The 18,986-nt window shown below is 40.8% G+C and overlaps 1 protein-coding gene across 1 annotated transcript in view; it reads right to left on the bottom strand.

Annotated features, from left to right (window-relative positions):
- Positions 1 to 18,986, bottom strand: part of Afg1l (AFG1 like ATPase) — a 151,792-nt gene that overhangs the window by 103,605 nt on the left and 29,201 nt on the right. The window contains exons 4-5 of the mRNA XM_048353731.1: positions 9,583 to 9,684; positions 8,138 to 8,268 (exon numbers count right to left, since the gene is read on the bottom strand). Coding sequence (XP_048209688.1) covers positions 8,138 to 8,268; positions 9,583 to 9,684 — 233 coding nt within the window. The remainder of the gene's footprint in view (positions 1 to 8,137; positions 8,269 to 9,582; positions 9,685 to 18,986) is intronic.

Consider the following 18,986-nt stretch of genomic DNA (forward strand, 5'->3'; position numbering starts at 1 on the left):
CAGCAATGATTCCCATATATCTCATAAAATAACATTATATAAATCTTTACCACTAAAGGCCAATAATATAGTTAGCTAAAAATCAAGAATAGTGACATGATTCAATTTTAAAAGTGAAGTAATAAGCTAGAAAAACTGTCACAAAAAAATAAAACATCTAAAAGTTCTTGTCTTATAGGTCATTTAGTATTGTACTATGCTTAGTAGAGGTAAGGATAATTTTTAGATACTATCATTAAAACATTTATCAAACTCCCACCCATCTCTAGAGCTATATATTTAAACATATATCACAAGACTGTACACTAAGGAAAACATATAACATTACATTAGGCTGTGTAACCTTGGTCAAATTACATAGCCTCTGTGACCCTTAATTTTGTCATCAATATAATGAAAGCAATAATAATATTTACCTTGTAAACCATAATGAGATACCTCTAAACCCTAAAGAAATATATGTATGCTTATTATCTATTTCTCAAGAAACGTTAACTATGTGTATTACCTATATAATATACCCATATTAATTCCATATTATTAATATGTATCTGAATAGAATTTTAGCTATAAATAGAATGATATGCAGCATAGTATATAGTAGTTAAAAACATAGGCAAGCTAGGTACTGGTGGATCACTCTTATATTCCTAGCTACTCAGAAGACTGAGGATCACAGTTTGATGCCAGTTCAGGCAGAAAAAGCACATGAGACTCCTATCTCCAATTACCCAGCAAAAAGCCATAAATGGAGCTGTGGTTCAAGTGTTAGAATGACAGCTCTGAGCAAAAAAGTTATGGGACAGTACCCAAGCCCTGAGTTTAAGCCTCAGTACCAGCACTCGAAAAAAAAAAAAAAAAAGACACACAGAAAGAAGTGAGTAGGGCTGGGAATATGGCCTAGTGGTAAAGTGCTCACCTTGTATACATGAAGCCCTGGGTTCGATTCCTCAGCACCACATATATAGAAAAGGCCGGAAGTGGCGCTATGGCTCAAGTGGTAGAGTGCTAGCCTTGAGCAAAAAGAAGCCAAGGACAGTGCTCAGGCCCTGAGTTCAAGCCCCAGGACTGGCAAAAAAAAAAACAAAATAAAAAAACAGAAAGAAGTGAGTAAACAGTGATAGATAATATCATCAAATGTATATAATTGGAACTAAAGATGTAGGTCAGTGATAGCTGTATGTCTAACATTCTCCAAGCCCTGGATTTAATACCTAGCACAACACACACACACACACACACACACACACACACACGCACACACACACACTATAAAGAATATACATAATAGATTAAATATAATATTCTCAGGAAATAAATGAGAAATACCTCAGTTTTAATGGGTGGATTTAACCAGTTACCAAATTAACATGGGAAAAATTCAACCATATTTCTACATAAACATATATGTATTAAAATTATGAGATATCATTTTTGTTTTTTTGTTTTGTTTCTTGCCAGACCTGGGACGTGAACTCAGGGCCTGAGCACTGTCCCTGGCTTCTTTTTGCTCAAGGCTAGCACTCTACCACTTGGACCACAGTGCCACTTCCGGCTTTTTCTGTTTATGTGGTGCTGAGGAATCGAACCCAGGGTTTCATGTATACAAGGGGAGCACTTTACCACTAGGCCATATTCCCAGCCCGAGATATCATTTTTGTCTATTTAATTAAATAAAAATGGGCTTGCAAGCATGGCTCAGGTGATAGTGCTCCTGCTCAAATTAAACAAAATTGACAGTATTGACAGAAGAAAACACACATGGGGGGGGGGTGGCTGGGAGTGTGGCTTAGAGGTAGAGTGCTTGCCTAGCATGCATGAAGTCCTGGGTTCAATTCCTCAGCACCACATAAACAGAAAAAGCCAGGAGTGACACTGTGGCTCAAGTGGTAGAGTGCTAACCTTGAGCAAAAGAAGCTTAGGGACAGTGCCCAGGCCCTGAGTTCAAGCCCCAGGACTGGCAAAAAAAAAAAGGGGGGGGGGTTACAGTTAAGACACCTGTGGTTCTGTCAATGCTTATTTTTACTTAAGGAAATACTATTATATATAAAGTAAGTAGGACTTGATAGGAGAATTGCTTCAATAGCTAATTGGCCCTAAGGTTCATTCATTACACTTTACTTGTTCTCAGGCACCATCCTAGACACTTGAATATATATATATCAATGAAACAAAATAAGGGGGCTGGGAATGTGGCCTAGTGGCAAGAGTGCTCACCTCGTATACATAAAGCCTTAGGTTCAATTCCCCAGCACCACATATATAGAAAAGGCCTGAAGTGGTGCTGTGGATCAAGTTGGCAGAGGGCTAACCTTGAGCAAAAAGAAGCCAGGGACAGTTCTCAGGCTCTGAGTTCAAGCCCTAAGACTGGCAAAAAGAAAGATTTCTGACTTCAAGTTTATACTCTGTAAATGAAAATGGGTAAGCAGTAAACATAGTGAGTAAATGGTAGATTAGAAGAAATATTGGAAGGTGATACAGATAGACACATATCACACACAAAAAAGGGGAAAGTACGGGTCATTGGAAGTGTAAAGGTCAATTGGAAATTGCTATATTAAATAGAATGTTGGGGCTGGGAATGTGGCTCAGTGGTAGAGTGTTTGCCTTGAATGCATGAAGCCCTGGACTCAATTCCTCAGTACAACATAGAGAGAAAAAGCTGGAAGTGGTGCTGTGACTCAAATGGTAGAGTGCTAGCCTTAAGCAAAAGAAGCTCAGGGACAGTGGCCAGGCCTTGAGTTCAAGCCCTAGGACTGGCAATAAACAACAACAAAAAAAACAAATAAATAAATAAAATGTTGGTATAGCCCTTGTTAAGAAGGAGATAATTGAGCAAAGTTCTGAAAAAGGGCATACAGAGAGATCTAAAAGTAAGGGAGTAACAGAAGGATGCATTAAAGGTTGCTGCTTCAGTATTCAAAATAGATTACCAACTTGTTGGCAGGAACAAGAGGGGGAAATTGAGGGAAAGTGAAAGAAGGAATGACACTGTCCAAAAAGAAATGTGCTCATCAATAGCCCACTCATCAAGTGGGCTAAAGACTTACAAAGAGACTTCTCTGATGAGGAAATGAGAATGGCCAGGAGACATATGAAAAAATGCTCTACATCACTGGCCATAAAAGAAATGCAAATCAAAACAACATTGAGGGGCTGGGGATATAGCCTAGTGGCAAGAGTGCCTGCCTCGGATACACGAGGCCCTAGGTTTGATTCCCCAGCACCACATATACAGAAAACGGCCAGAAGCGGCGCTGTGGCTCAAGTGGCAGAGTGCTAGCCTTGAGCGGGAAGAAGCCAGGGACAGTGCTCAGGCCCTGAGTCCAAGGCCCAGGACTGGCCAAAAAAACAAAACAAAACAACAACAACATTGAGATTCCATCTCACCCCAGTAAGAATGTCATATATCAAGAAAACTAACGGGCTGGGGATATAGCCTAGTGGCAAGAGTGCCTGCCTCGGATACACGAGGCCCTAGGTTCGATTCCCCAGCACCACATATACAGAAAACGGCCAGAAGCGGCGCTGTGGCTCAAGTGGCAGAGTGCTAGCCTTGAGCGGGAAGAAGCCAGGGACAGTGCTCAGGCCCTGAGTCCAAGGCCCAGGACTGGCCAAAAAAAAAAAAAGAAAGAAAACTAACAATAACAATTGTTGGAGGGGATGTGGCCAAAAGGGAACCCTACTTCATTGTTGGTGGGAATGTAAACTGGTTCAGCCACTCTGGCAAGCAGTATGGAGATTCCTCAGAAGGCTAAATATAGAACTCCCCTATGACCCAGCAGCCCCACTTTTGGGTATCTATCCAAAAGACCACAAACAAAATCACAGTAATGCCACCAGCACAACAATGTTCATCGCAGCACAATTTGTCATAGCGAAAATCTGGAACCAACCCAGATGCCCCTCAGTAGACGAATGGATCAGGAAAATGTGGTACATATACACAATGGAATTTTATGCCTCTATCAGAAAGAATGACATTGTCCCATTTGTAAGGAAATGGAAGGACTTGGAAAAAATTATACTAAGTGAAGTGAGCCAGACCCAAAGAAACATGGACTCTATGGTCTCCCTTACTGGGAATAATTAGTACAGGTTTAGGCAACTCATAGCAGAGCGTCACAAGGCCCAATAGCTATACCCTTATGAACACCTAAGACGATGCTAAGTGAAATGAACTCCATGTTATGGAGACAATTGTTATATCAGTTGTAACTACTTTCAACGTCCCATGTGTATCTGTAGCTTCTACTATTGATGATGTTCTTGTATCACCTTCCTGTGGTTGTACCTACACTATCTCTGTAATCTTATCTGAGTATATTGGAAACCATGTATACTGGTATTGGATCTAGAAAATTGAAAGGGAATACCAAAATTGAGAGACACAGGGTAAAAAAAGACTACAATAGCAATACTTGAAAACTGGTGTAAGTGAACTGAACACCTCAGGGGGAGAAAGGGTAAGGGGGAGGGGGAGGGGGGTATGAGGGACAAGGTAACAAACAGTACAAGAAATGTATCCAATGCCTAACATATGAAACTGTAACCTCTCTGTACATCAGTTTGATAATACAAATTTGGAAAAAAAAAAAAAAGAAAGAAATGTGTTCATTACCTGATTTGGGAAAAGGTAACTTCTCTGTAACAATAAAATTATACTTAAACAAAGAAATATAACAACATATACAAACAGCTCAAACTTGTGGCTAGGGTAAGAACTTAGAGGCTCTCCTGCCCAGAAGACTGGGTTAAGAAAGGTGCAGTGGTACATAATGTCCCAACTACTTGGGAGTCTGAAGCAGGAAGATTGCTTGAGTTCAAAGCTTACGTAGGAACATAAGAAGGCTGGTATATTTTTAAAAATGTCTTTTCCTTGTAGTTCTTTTGCCCTTAAACTTATAAGACCTACTCTCCTACATACATACTCATAGTTGCAATGCTTTCCATTTCTTTTTCTTCATCCACCCCCACCCACTGGCCTGACTCTTCATGGCACATTCCTTGCCTCATATGTGTAATTAACAAGACTTTGAACTTATTTCCTACTGTGGTGGGATATTGAAATTGCACCTGCACTTGAGTCACTAGGGTTTACTCCAACCCAGGTTTTCCTTGGGAACAGTGGGAAGAACAAATGGTTGGTTAAAATATGTTAGGATCAGGTATGAGGGTATCTGCCAATGGAAACAAGTTTTCCATGTGAGGGTATCCCTGGCTGTGGGCTAGATACATAGGTACTAGGCAAAAAAGGATGTTATACAAGAAGATACTCTATGAACATCTAGTCCAGCTCCCCAGCATTCCCTTACAGTCGGGCTACTAGTCACAAGGCCACCACTCTGCCACTAGGCCATATTCCCAGCCCCAACTAGTCACCACTCTGATACTAGAGCCCAGCCTAGCTGGATGTTGTCAGAATAGGGGATACTGCCCCCTATAGGAAGAGTACACAGTGAAAAAGCTCTTGTTTGTTCTAAATGGCATGGGTACTGGAGACCAGAGTGCTGGTGCAGTAATATCTGGGGTGACCTTTCATCCTCTTCAGTTTTAAAGAAGGGGGAAAGCATAGATTTGGCATAAAATGTGATGATCTAGTGTTGGCATACTGGAGGATCTCCTCTCAAACAAGCAGAAGATAGTTCAGAATATTGAGATCACATCATCCCTTAGGGGATATGCTCTTTTCCCTATATTCTTGCTTTCTGTGGCTCTTCTCAACACCGATTGTGCACACAGTGGTCTCTTCTTGCATACAGTGAATTCCAAGATCAAGTTTGGAATTGTATAGAAGATAAAATAGCAAAACTTTTAATATTTTTCATTCTAGAAAAATCATCCTTATGCAAGGAAAGTGTGTCTTCCATTTGTCAATTCTAACACCTGAAAATGCTACTCTAAAAACAGGAATCCATTTATATTTTTGTTAGTCTTGTTTTGTAACATCTGTATTTTCTTCAGTACCTTGTTAGCGAAGAAGTGTTCGCTAACTGTAGTTCCTTAATCTATAAAGAAAATAGGTTTGTGAACAGGACAGAACAAGGCAGAACAAGTTGAAAATATTGTCCAAGAAGGAGTGTTTGAACAAGGTAAATTATGACCTTACATAACATAATATTCTCCCTTCAAGTATAAGGTTAGTTTTCCTGTTACAACAGCCAACAGCATGCCTAGTAGATGCCTCATTTTTGCTCTTCTTAAGCTTTAGTTTATTAAGCAATTCTTTCACTACAGGTAAGACCTTCTACTAAGGAGGTAACATTCTCTTATAATACTTCCTTTTTTGGGGGGTGGGAGGATGGGGTATAAGTCAGGGCCTGGACGCTGTCCCTGAGCTGTTTTGCTCAAGGCTAGTTAGTGCTCTACCACTTGAACCACAGCTCTACTTCTGGCTTTGTTTGGTAGTTAATTGTATATGAGTCTCAGGAAGGGGCTGGGAATATGGCTTAGGTGGTAGAGTGCTTGCCTTGCATGCATGAAGCCTTGGATTTGATTTCTCAGCAACATATAAAAAAATAGAAAAAGCCGGAAGTGGCACTGTGGCTCAAGTGGTATGATGTTAGCCTTGAGCAAAAAAGAAACTAGCACTCTACCACTGAGTACAGTGTACTTCCAGCTTTTTCTGTTTATGTGGTACTGAGGAATCAAACCCAGGGTTTCACGCATGCTAAGCAAGCTCTCTACCACTAAGCCACATTCCCAATCCAAAATTTATATTTTTTGTTAAAAGTATTTTTACCTCATACCTAAGAAATTTTGATGCTGTTAGATTCTTCATCTCTATGTAGAGAAAATTAATGAATTAAATGAGGATATAGGACATAAAAACATTTTATGATGAATCACTTTACAAAGGCTGAGTATCAGTATGCCTTACTATTTAATTTTTCTTTTGGTCAGTCATAGGGCCTGAACTCAGGGCCTGGGCACTGTCCCTCAGCTCTACTTCTGGCCTTTGAGGGTTAATTGGAGATAAGAGTCTCATGGGGGGAAAAAAAAAGAGTCTCAAGGGGACTTTTCTGCCCAAGCTGGCTTTGAACCACGATCCTCAGATCTCAGTCTTCTAAGGAGCTACAGGCATGAGCCACTGGCACCCAGCTAAATTTAAAATTAAAATGGAAATTATAATATTAACTGTGCAAATTCTATTGCATTTAGAGTTATTTTGGTTAAAAGGCTAATAATGGACAACTGTAATTGATTCACTGACTTGAATTCTTGGAAGTACGATTGTTAACTCAAAGCCAAAGATTACAATCCAGGCCAGCCCTAGCTAAAAGCAATACTCTATTCAAAAGAACACCAAAATCAAAAAGGACTGGGAGCACATTTCTGTTGGTAGAGCACCTGAGTAGCTAGAACAGGAGCCTAATTTCAAACCTCAATAGCACAAAAAAAAAAAACTGACTAGTATTTTATGTTTTGCATGTAACATAGAGTATATGGGTTGTGTTTTCTTCTTTCAACTACCTTTAAAAACATAAACCTGAAGGCTGGGAATATGGCCTAGTGGTAGAGTACCTACCTCGCATACATGAAACCCTGGGTTCGATTCCTCAGCACTACATAAACAGAAAACGCGAGAAGTGGCGCTGTGGCTCAAGTGGTAGAGTGCTAGCCTTGAGCAAAAAGAAGCCAGGGACAGTGCTCAGTCTGAGTTCAAGCCCCAGGACTGGCAAAAAAAATTTTTTTAAACATAAACTTGGGCTGGGAATGTGGCTTAGTGGTAAGAGTGCTTGGCTAGCATGCATGAAGCCCTGGGTTCCATTAATCAGTACCACATAAACAGAAAAGGCCAGAAGTGCACCGTGGCTCAAGTGGTAGAGTGGCCTTGAGCAGAAGCAGCTCAGGGACAGTGTCGAAGCCCTGAGTTCAAGCCCCAGAACTGGCAAAAACAAAAACAACAACAACAAAAAAAAACTTTCTTCTACACATGGAAAAGAGGCTAGATTCACCTACATGTATGCCATAGTTTTCTAACTCCTATAAAGATAGTAAAGTTGAAGTAGTCAGTTGAAGTGAATGTATCAAAGTGATTTTATAAAACAATGAAAAACACCAGGAGCAAAATTTAAACCCTTTATACTTCATTCATTGTATCATTCTTCTTCTATTAAAAAATTCTCCACTTTACCTGAAATTCATCAAAACATAAGAGAGATGCTTCTTGGCTGATTTCTTCAGCTATGGGAGCTATTGGGTCATATGACTGAGCCATGAATCCTGCTTTCCTTTTTGGCAAATTCTGTTTAAGGCGATGAATTCCTTCAATAAATGAAATTAAACACAGACCAAATACAATGTTAACAGTATATTTTAAACAACTATTTTTTAATTCCTACATGAAACTAGCTCAGGCATAAAAATTAAATTCCATATACTACCACAGTTGATTGTTGAAATTGGTTGTGTTTCTTCTACCTCCTGATAAGTTATTCAAGTATTATTATAGTCTTAGAGTTCTAAAGAAGCTTCAAGATCATCTCATCTCCATCCTTGAATCACATCAGAGATGATTAAGTGATACATAATAAGACAGTTCAGTATACTGCTATCAATCCTGAAGAATTCAGCGATGGGATGGGAGACAGTGATCCTGCCCAAGAAGTCTAGCATATCTAATCAAAATGTTCCCTTATCTTCAGCCCAAAGCACTCAAGCCAATCCTGCTTCATTTAATGTATACTAAATGTTGAACATATTAGGGGTGGAAAAAAACTACAATGTTCCTGTTGTAGAAAGGGTATAGTATAGCTGGTAAGAAAAATCACACACACACAAACAAACACACACAAAGAAATAATATAAGAATACTAGGAAAAGTAATGAAAGTTACATGCAAATACAAACTAAATGCTTACAAAGAGCAGGCCCTAATCCATAACTTCTTGCTGGGTAAAGTGGCTTATTCCTGTAGTCAATCCTAGCTACTTGGAAGCAAAGAAAGGGAGAACTGTGGTGGTTCTAGGTCAGCCCAGGCAAAGTTCTTGAGACCCTATCTCAACTGAAAAAGCTGGTAGAGTGCTAGCTTCGAGCAAAAAGTTTGGGGGTAACGCCTAGGCCCTGGGCTCACGACCCAGGACTGGAAATAAAGAAAAAAGCCAGTGTGGTGGAGCATGCCTATAATTCCAGCTACATTGGGGAATGAAAATAGAAAGACCCAAAGTCCAGGCTTGCCAAGGCAAAAATCTAAGACCCTATCTCAAAAAACAACCAAAACAGCAAAGGCTAGAGATATGTTCAACTGATAGAGTTGATAACCAAAAAAGTATAAGGCCCTAAAATCAAACCCCAGTACTACCCTCACACAAATAAAGAATGTCTTGAAATAGGTACCTTTTTTAAACATTTTTCATCAATACACAGTAGAAATTGAAAATGCTGGATCTTCATATAGTTAACCTCTGTTCTGATTGGGAAATACTGACTTGGTCTTGAGAAACATGTCCAGCTCCATTGGTTTAACACAATCCAATTTCAAGAAAAATCAAATTTAAAAAATTAGATGTTCACTAAAGCCAACTATTCTATGGAATTTATCCACTGAAAAAAATCACTTCTTCCAGATCATTAACTTACTTTTGTGCACATCTAGCATGAAACCATGAAAATGGACCCGTTTTTTCCTCTTCATTTCCACATATGCATAAAACATGTCCATCACCATTGTTTTCCCTGTACCTTAAAAATTAAAGAGAATATATTGAGAATATTATCAAATAGTATGTACTCATTGCTCTAATAATTGTCCAGTAGCTTTGATATAATGAAACTACACTCCTTTATTGGAAAGCTGGAAAATTTGTTAGTTTTTTAAAAGAGGGTATTTACTTTGTATTGCCAAACTATATCTTTAAAGTGATGATGCCGGGCGGGCACTGGTGGCTCTCACCTATAGTCCTAGCTACTCAGGAAGTTGAGATCTGAGGATCATGGCTCAAAGACAGCTCAGGAAGAAAAGTCCCCATTAGACTCTTATCTTCAATTAACCACTCAAAAACCAGAAGTGGTGCTGTGGCTCAAGTGGTAGAGTGCTATCCTTGAGCAAAAGAAGCTCAAGGACAGTGACCAAGCCCTGTGTTCAAGCCCCAGGAATGACAAAAAAGAAAATTGCTGATATTGTTCTTTTCTGATTAATCCTGTCCATACAAAATATATTTGGCAAACATTATAGGAGATATGAACTATGCTCATGACCTACTAAGAGTTATGGATACTTATTTCTCTCTTAAAATACCCCAATATAAACAAGGAAATTAATTAATTAATGGGCCATATACATAAGGAACTGTTTTCAGTACTGTGGCAAGTTAAAAAGTGAAAAATAAAAAATAGTTAATAAAACACAGGCAAAAGACCTAACATAAATATTGAGAAGGGAAAATTCACAGAAAGTGAAAGATTTAACATAAATATTAAAAATAAATAATGATGTAGAGCTGGACAATGGTGAATTATAGTACTCTCCCTTTTTAAATATGAAATGAATCCTCCTTAAAAATCATATTAAATGAAGTTAACCAGACCTAAAGAAACATAGATTCCATGGTTTCCCTCATTGGTAATAATTAGTATATGTCTAAGATAGTCCTAGCAGAGGATCACAATAGTTCCATAGCTATGTACATATGCTCATATAAGATGATGCTAAGCAAAATTAACTCCAAGATATGGAGACAAGAAGTTTTTCATTGTTGTGGTTATTTTTAATGTACTGTGTGAAATTATTCCTTTTTTCTTTTATGTGGTTTATCCCTTGTTGCACTGCATTTGATTTTGGTAGCCTGGGTATTGTATATATGTTTATCTGAATTAGGGAAGGGAAGGGGAACATCAAAATGTTGAGACAAAAGACAAAGGGAGAACTAATGCAACAGCAATACAAGACAGTATGCTGGCGCTAGGAATATGGCTTAGTGGTAGAGTGCTTGCCTAGCATGCATGAAGCCCTGGGTTCGATTTCTCAGTACCACATAAACAGAAAAAGCCAGAAGTGGCACTGTGGCTCAAGTGGTAAGAGTGCCAGCCTTGAGCAAAACAAAGCCAGGGACAGTGCTCAGGCACATTGATCCTGTGTCATTTCTGTACTAGAATGGCTTTTGTATATGAAAATACAATCCATAAGCATATTTGTAGGGTACTTAATCTGAAAAGTAATTCTTTGCAAAAATATTTAATATATTATTTCTTTTTTGTTTGTTTGTTTGAATTTGGGGCCTGGGCACTGTCCTTGAGCTTCTTTTGTTCAAGGCTAGCACTCTACCACTTGAGCCACAGCACCACTTCTTGCTTTTTCTGTTTATGTTTTGCTGAGGAATCAAACCCAGGGCTTCATGCATGCCTGGCAAGCACTCCACATTACCAGCCCACACTAATTCTTCTTCTTTTTTTTTTTTTTTTGGCCAGTCCTGGGCCTTGAACTCAGGGCCTGAGCACTGTCCCTGGCTTCTTTTTGCTCAAGGCTAGCACTCTGCCACTTGAGCCACAGCACCACTTGTGGCTGTTTTCTGTATATGTGGTGCTGGGAAATCGAACCCAGGGCCTCATGTATACAAGGCAATATCCCCACTAGGCCATATCCCCAGCCCCGGCCACACTAATTCTTGACAAAATGAAAGGCAGCATATTTTAAATCTTTACAGTTACCAAAAAGTGTATGTTAGTAAATTTTCCAATGTTTCTGCACACAGCATAGTAAACATTTGGAATCAGAAAAAGTATGTTTGGACTTAGGATTTGTGTGAACTCTTTAAAGTAGGTATAGGATATAACAACAGCCATTATCTTTCTGGGGACAAAAGCAAAAGGGGCTCTGGGGGGTATAGCTTGGTAGTACATGATTAGGTATATGTGGTTAGAAAATTGAAGGCCCGGGCTGGGAATATGGTCTAGTGGCAAGAGTGTTTGCCTTGTATACATGAAGCCCTGGGTTTGATTCCCCAGCACCACATATATAGAAAATGGCCAGAAGTGGCGCTGTGGCTCAAGTGGCAGAGTGCTAGCCTTGAGCAAAAGGAAACCAGGGATAGTGCTCAGGCCCTGAGTTCAAGGTCCAGGACTGGCAAAAAAAAAAAAAAAGAAAGAAAGAAAGAAAAGAAAAAGTTTAAGACCCTGAATTCATAATTCTAGTACCACGCCTCTGCCAAAAAGAGGGAAAAAAATCATGCAGGGTATAGTAATAATCCTACAATCCCAGAACACATTAAGGAGGCTGAGGCAGGAGGATTTCAACTTCAATGACAGCCTGGTCAAAGTTACTGAGATCTTGTCTCAAAAAAAAAAAAAAAGATACAGATACAAAGAGCTCTTAGGGACTGCAATCGACATGTTCTTTTCTTTTTTGGTTTGTGAGGTTTTTATACTCTGTCTATCCTAAGTCCCTTTCTTCTGTAAACTGCCACTTTTTTATTTGGGGTGATTCTGGATTACAGGGTAGATCCATGTGGTTGGTGCAATCATGGGCATGTGACCCAAATAAGTCATGATTCCTCCCGTTGAGAAAGCAATCTGTAGGCTACCAGGAGCCATCTTTCCCAGATCATCAGAAGACTCTGAGTGTGGCTTAGTGGTAGAGCGCTTGACTAGAATGCATGAGGCACTGGGTTCGACTTCTCAGTACCACATAAACAGAAAAAGCCAGAAGTGGTGCTGTGGCTCAAGTGGTAGAATGCTAGCCTTGAGCAAAAGAAACTCAGGTACAGTGCCTAGGCTCTGAGATCAAGCAAGAGTGTGAGAGAGAGAGAGAGAGAGAGAGAGAGAGAGAGAGAGAGAGAGAAGAAAGAAAGAAAGAAAGAAAGAAAGAAAGAAAGAAAGAAAGAAAGAAAGAAAGAAAAGAAACCAACAATAAAGAAAAGGATCCCAAAGTTAATAAAGAAAAAGAAAATATTTGAACAAATCCAACTGGCTTGCCAAAATAAAATTTAATACACAATATCTTTCCTTTTTTTTTCCTTTGGTGCCAATAATGAGGCTTGAACTCAGGGCATGGGTGCTATCCCTTAGCTTTTAGCTAAAGGCTAGTGCTCTACCACTTGGACCACAGCTCCACTTCCAAAATTCAATACACTTCAACAAAAGCAATGATCCAAACTGTCAACATATTCATATTTACAATGTTGATTACATAATCAAAAGTGAGAAAATGTAAAAAAAAATCTAGGGATTCTACATTTTCTGTAAAAATGGTTTTCAAAAATGAAAGAAAATGAAGACATATTGAGAAAAACAAAAGTTAGAAGAATTAGCAGCACATCTGTGCTACAAAAAGTTGTTGAAAAAAGTTCTTTGGGCTGAACAAAGATAATACCAGATGGAAACTGATCTACACAAGGAAATGAAGAACACAGGAAATGATAAATATTTTGGTGAATATATGAACATTTTATCATTTTTTATTTCTTTAGGCAATAATTGACTATTTGGAACAACACTAAGAAAGCTGGAGGTGGGGCATAGATCAAGTAGTATGAGTATTTGCTTAAGTATGAGGCCTTGAGAGTTCAAACCCCAGTCAATATCCCTAAAATTAAACAAAACCGCAAGAGTAATGTATTATATGGGGTTAACAATCTACATAGATGTATAGAGTTAATAATATATATAAATGTATAGAAGATGATCATGGCACAAAAATTATTTCTATTAGCATATGTTAATTGTATAAAGTGAGGGATTTCATTGTGACAGAAGAAAATACTGCAAGACTGTATAATACAAGTTTACAGAAGACTATAATAATAAAATACACAATTTCAAGTTTAGGGCAATCATTAAAGGGGAAAAATAATAAAATGCAAATAATAAAGATAAAAAGTAAGCTAATGATATAAACTAATATGTACAAAGTAACAAAACTATAGCTGGGCACCAGTGGTTCATGCTGCAATCATAGCTACTCAGGAGGCTGAGATCTGAGGATCCTGGTTCCAAGGCAGCCCAGGAAGGAAAGTCCATTTAACCACCAAAAAATTTTTAAAAGGCAGACATGAGGCTATGACTAAAGTGATGGAGCACTAGCTGCGAGCAAAAATGCTCAAGAACATCACCCAGCACCCAAATTCCAGGAAGGAGACAAAAATAGACAGACAGATAAACTAAAATAACTAAAAGACTTAGAAGACAGAAATCAGGCAATCAAGGTTTAAAACTAGCCTTGGTAGAAGTTTGCAAGACTCCATTTTATCCAGTGGCTGGAAGGCATGGCATGCACCTGTCACTGCTATGGAAAAGCACAATTGCAGGACATAGTGGTACATGCCTGTCATTCCTAGCAACATGGAGAAACACAAGGAAGAAGAGCACAGCCCAGAACAGTGGGAATATAAAGTGATACTCCACCTCAAAAGTAACTAATGAGCCAGGTGATGGTGGCTCACGCCTGCAATCCCAGCTACTCAGGAGGCTGAGATCTGAGGACTGTGGATCAAAGCCAGCCTGGACAGGAATGCCTATAGGACTAATATTTCCAATTAATCACCAGAAAACTGGAAGTGGAGCTGTGGCTCAAAGTACAGCACTAGCCTTGAGCAAAAGAGCTCCAAGACAGCACCCAGGCCTTGAGTTCAAGCCCCAGGACCAACTTAAAAAAAACACACTAATGAACAAAGGGACTTAGAGGAGTGGCTCAAGTTGTAGACCACCTGCCTACCCAACACAAGGTCCTAAATTCAAATGCCAGTGCTACTAGCTGTACTACAAGAACAAAGCTACAAGATAATATCAGTGAAGCTTTTCTGTGCAAGATAGGCTAAAACATTCTATCAATAAAGATTTTCTTTTCAAGGTTGAATTATGATGTTAATCTCACCAGTTGATATATGGACTCTGCCAGAGTTCCCTGGATTTAAAGTCCATCTAAGTCAATCATCGAAATACATCCGCAAAGAAAGAATAGAATGAAAAGGCACGACAAAGCCCAAACCTAGTACAGGTATGAGGAGGGAAAGGGGATGCTAAGAGGCACTGTCCTCTTTCCCATTTAAACCTATCTCTCAAGTCCAAAAGAAGGAAACTAAAAAATTAGAAGAGCTTGTGATGGCATTCTGAGTCTATCCTTCCAGTCAGAGAGTCAGGAGAACAATCCCCATCTTTTACTACCTGTTTTGTAAGTACTCTAACGTGATAGCCAAAAGGTCAGCCAGTCCCTTAGAATTCCTTTTTCTCCCTGCCTCTGTATTATAAAGATGCTTCTACTCAAAGATTGCTATGCCAAAGATTGCTAGGTCTTTCCTTATTTGCTCAAGCATTCACATGGATTACGTGGCTTTTCCTTCAATTAATTAGAATATGGAAAATTTTTTCAAGCTAACAGCCAGCAGCTTTCATAGGTGCTCTTTTTTTTTAAGAGTTTTATTTCACTTAGCCTTCTCCATCTGTGGTTAAGTGGTTAAAGTAAGAGGAGAAACAGAGCTGCTGATTTTCAAAATGACTGAACATGAAAGTGAAGATAAAGGAAGTAAGATGTTCTCGAGAAGCCAAGAACTCAAGGTAACACAACTAGATTTGTTAGCAGCACCCAAAGGTACAGGCATAGAAAACTAACAAGCATCTGGCATAAATAAGAAGTAAGTACATATTGGTCTCAAAAATTCCAATTAGCGAGAGGAGAAAGATGGCGCCGAGACAATAGGGAGGCGCCCCGACTCGCACCAACTGAATAGCGAGCTGGGAACTCCAACACCCAACACTCCACCAAGAACCCAGCAAAACCAGCATCCAGAAGCAGTGGAGAAACGCAGGAAAACAAAAAGGAGCAAAAAAGAAGAACCGAAAACCTACACGGAGCCGGAGATTAATCGGGGCACCCTCCCCCCACCAGCCGGCCCTGGCCCAAACAGGGTCAGGCTGGGAAAGGGAAACCCGGCGATCGGCAGACAGGTTGCCAGGAGCGCAGAATCCATATAGCGGGAGACCCCACGGACACAAAGCAGGGTGCGGACCAAGACACACCCAGCAGCGACGAGAAGTTCGGGTCCACACCGGATTCGGACAAGGGAACCCAGCGCGGCAGAAAGAGGGAACGGGGGAGCCACCACGACACTTCGCCAACCCCTGAAGGGCCAACGGCGGTGCGGGACACGCACACAAAGCAGCAAAAGTGAGTCCCCCATAATCCCTTCCCCCAACGGGAGACCCAAGCCCGACAAAGACGATATATCTCCCTCCCTCCCCCTCCCCACTCCCGTGGGAACAAAGATTCCCCAAATCAGGCGGGAAGCTCCCAGCAGGCACTGGGAAGCCAGTCTAGCAGGGGAAGGGCGGAACAGCCCCAAGCCCCCAAAGGTTCCTGAACTGGCAGAACCGGCCCCGTCCCCTTCCCAACAGGGGCCAGGGACGGCCGGCAGGGCAAGCCCCACCCGAGGCGCCTAGACCTTGCGGACTCTTACAACTAAAATCACAGGCGCTGGTGGGCAATACCAGCCCAGCAGGGTCACCTGAGCCTGATCTCGTTCCCCCTCCTCGAAGCGGAGGCGAGGTCTGAGGGTGCCAAGCCACACCCGGACAGTCGATCCCACTGGGCCCCACACATACTGCTTCCCCCCCCCAACGGACTCGCGGGAGGGCGCAAGCACAACCCAACAACCCAGGGCTCGCTCTGGGAGGCAGACCCCACTTAAGTGCCTGTTGTAGGGGACTCACAGTGCACAGGAGGGCGGGGCCCCGGCGAAAGCGCCCGCTCTGATAGGCGTGCCCTGCACTGGTGGGCGGGGCCACAGCGACAGCACCTGCTGACGCAGACACGCCTACACAGAAGGGAGGGAAGAACTACACAGACTTCCAGATGCGCAAATCACAAAGAAACATAACTCAGTTCATCAAAGGACAAGCCAACTCGCCAGCTCCAAAAAGCAGCACGACTGGAGAGGAGATGGAGAATAAAAAAGCAAATGAGGACATGTTAACAGGAATGATCGAAACCGTCAGAAATGAAATCAGAAAACAATTCCAGGAGTTTAGAGCGGAAATCTGGAAGGACACCCAGGAAGCCAAGAAAGAAATGGAAGCAAAACTGGATACAATGCAAGCCTCGTTTAAAGAAATGGAAGCAAAAATGGATACAATGCAAGCCGCCTTTAAAGAAAATCTCCACACCCTGAGAATTGAAATGCATGAAAAAATAGATTTAAAATACAACTCTTTAAAGGAAGAAATTTCCACGATCAGAGCTGATATGACAACCATGAATAGCTCTCTGACATCCATAAACTCCGCAATTGAAACCATAACACAAAGAGTGGACCATATGGAATCCAGAATCTCTCGCCTGGACGATGAAGCAGCTGACAACAACCAGAAAATGACCACACTCCAAGAAAAGGTGAAGCTTCAGGGAAGATTACTCCAGGAACTAATGGACAAAGACAAGAGATATAATCTGCGTATAATTGGAATAGAAGAAGGAGCCGAATATCAGAGCAGAGGGCTTAATCATGTTCTCAATAAAGTTATTGCAGAAAACTTCCCCAATCTCACAGGGGACCCCATCCAGGTAACCGAAGCCTATAGGACACCTGGCAGGCCAGACCCCAGGAAAACCACCCCAAGGCACATAATATTCAAGACTACAGACCTCAAGATTAAAGAGCAAATTCTGAATTCAGCCAAAGCGAAGAAGGAAACTTTTTTCAATGGGAAGAGGATTCGAATAACATCCGACTTATCCACACAAACTTACCAAGCTCGAAGTGAGTGGAAGAACACCATCCAAGTACTTCAGAATAACAATTTACAACCTCGGATCAAATATCCAGCGAAACTGGAGTTCACATTCGAAGGGAGAACCAGATCTTTCCACACCAAAGAGGAGCTAAAGGAGTATGTGAATAAAAAACCAGCCCTACAGCGAATATTAAGAGGGGAAGCCCACCCAACAGAGATCGTAAAAGACACACAGACAGATTCAGAAAGAAACTTCAATAGCCAAAGTCCAGCAGAAACACAAGCTCACTAAAGACAAGAAGAAAAAAAAAAAACAACAGGAAAAAACAGCCCAACAAGAAAATGGAAGGAGAAAAAACACCCTTATCCTTGATCTCTTTAAATATAAATGGCTTAAACTCCCCGATCAAGAGGAGCAGACTGGCAGAATGGATCCGCAAGCAAAAAGTTGACATCTGTTGTCTACAAGAGACCCACCTTACAGCAAGGGACAAAAACAGGCTTCGAATGAAAGGATGGAGCAAGATCTACCAAGCAAATGCACCCACCAAAACGGCAGGTGTAGCCATCCTGATCTCAGACAAGCTGGATTTCTCTTTAAAGTCCACTCAAAAAGACAAAGAAGGACACTACATATTGATACAAGGAAAAATCCAGAATCAAGACATCACGGTGATAAATGTATACTCACCGAACAAAAGAGGCCCGACATATGTCAAGCAAATTCTCACAGAATTACAGAGCAAGATAGATGCAAACACAATCATAGTGGGTGACTTTAATACTCCTCTCTCTCCAAGAGACAGATCCAACACCCAGAGGATTAGTAAGGGAGCTGAGGACCTAAATAACACCATTGCCCAAATGGATCTAACAGACCTATATAGAACCTTCCACCCTACAGAGACCCAATACACCTTCTTTTCAGCAGCCCATGGATCATATTCCAAAATAGACCACGTCATAGCCCACACAAAGAACCTCAGCAAATACAAAAGAATTGACATCATCCCATGTATTATATCTGATCACAGTGGATTAAAGGTAACCCTCAACAACAAAGGATACCACAGAGCCTATACACACTCTTGGAGGCTAAACCCCACGCTGCTATCCAACACTTGGGCCACAGATCAAATTAAAGATGAAATCAACGAATTCATAAGCCACAATGACAAAGAAAACACATCACAAAGAAACCTATGGGACACAGCTAAGGCAGTACTGAGGGGCAAGATCATTGCACTCAGTACCCACATTAAAAGAATGGAAGCAGAGCAGGTGAATACCCTCACGATGAAACTAAAACAACTGGAGAAACAAGA

The sequence above is a fragment of the Perognathus longimembris genome, chromosome 9, assembly GCF_023159225.1.
Source record: "Perognathus longimembris pacificus isolate PPM17 chromosome 9, ASM2315922v1, whole genome shotgun sequence".
NCBI lineage: Eukaryota > Metazoa > Chordata > Mammalia > Rodentia > Heteromyidae > Perognathus > Perognathus longimembris.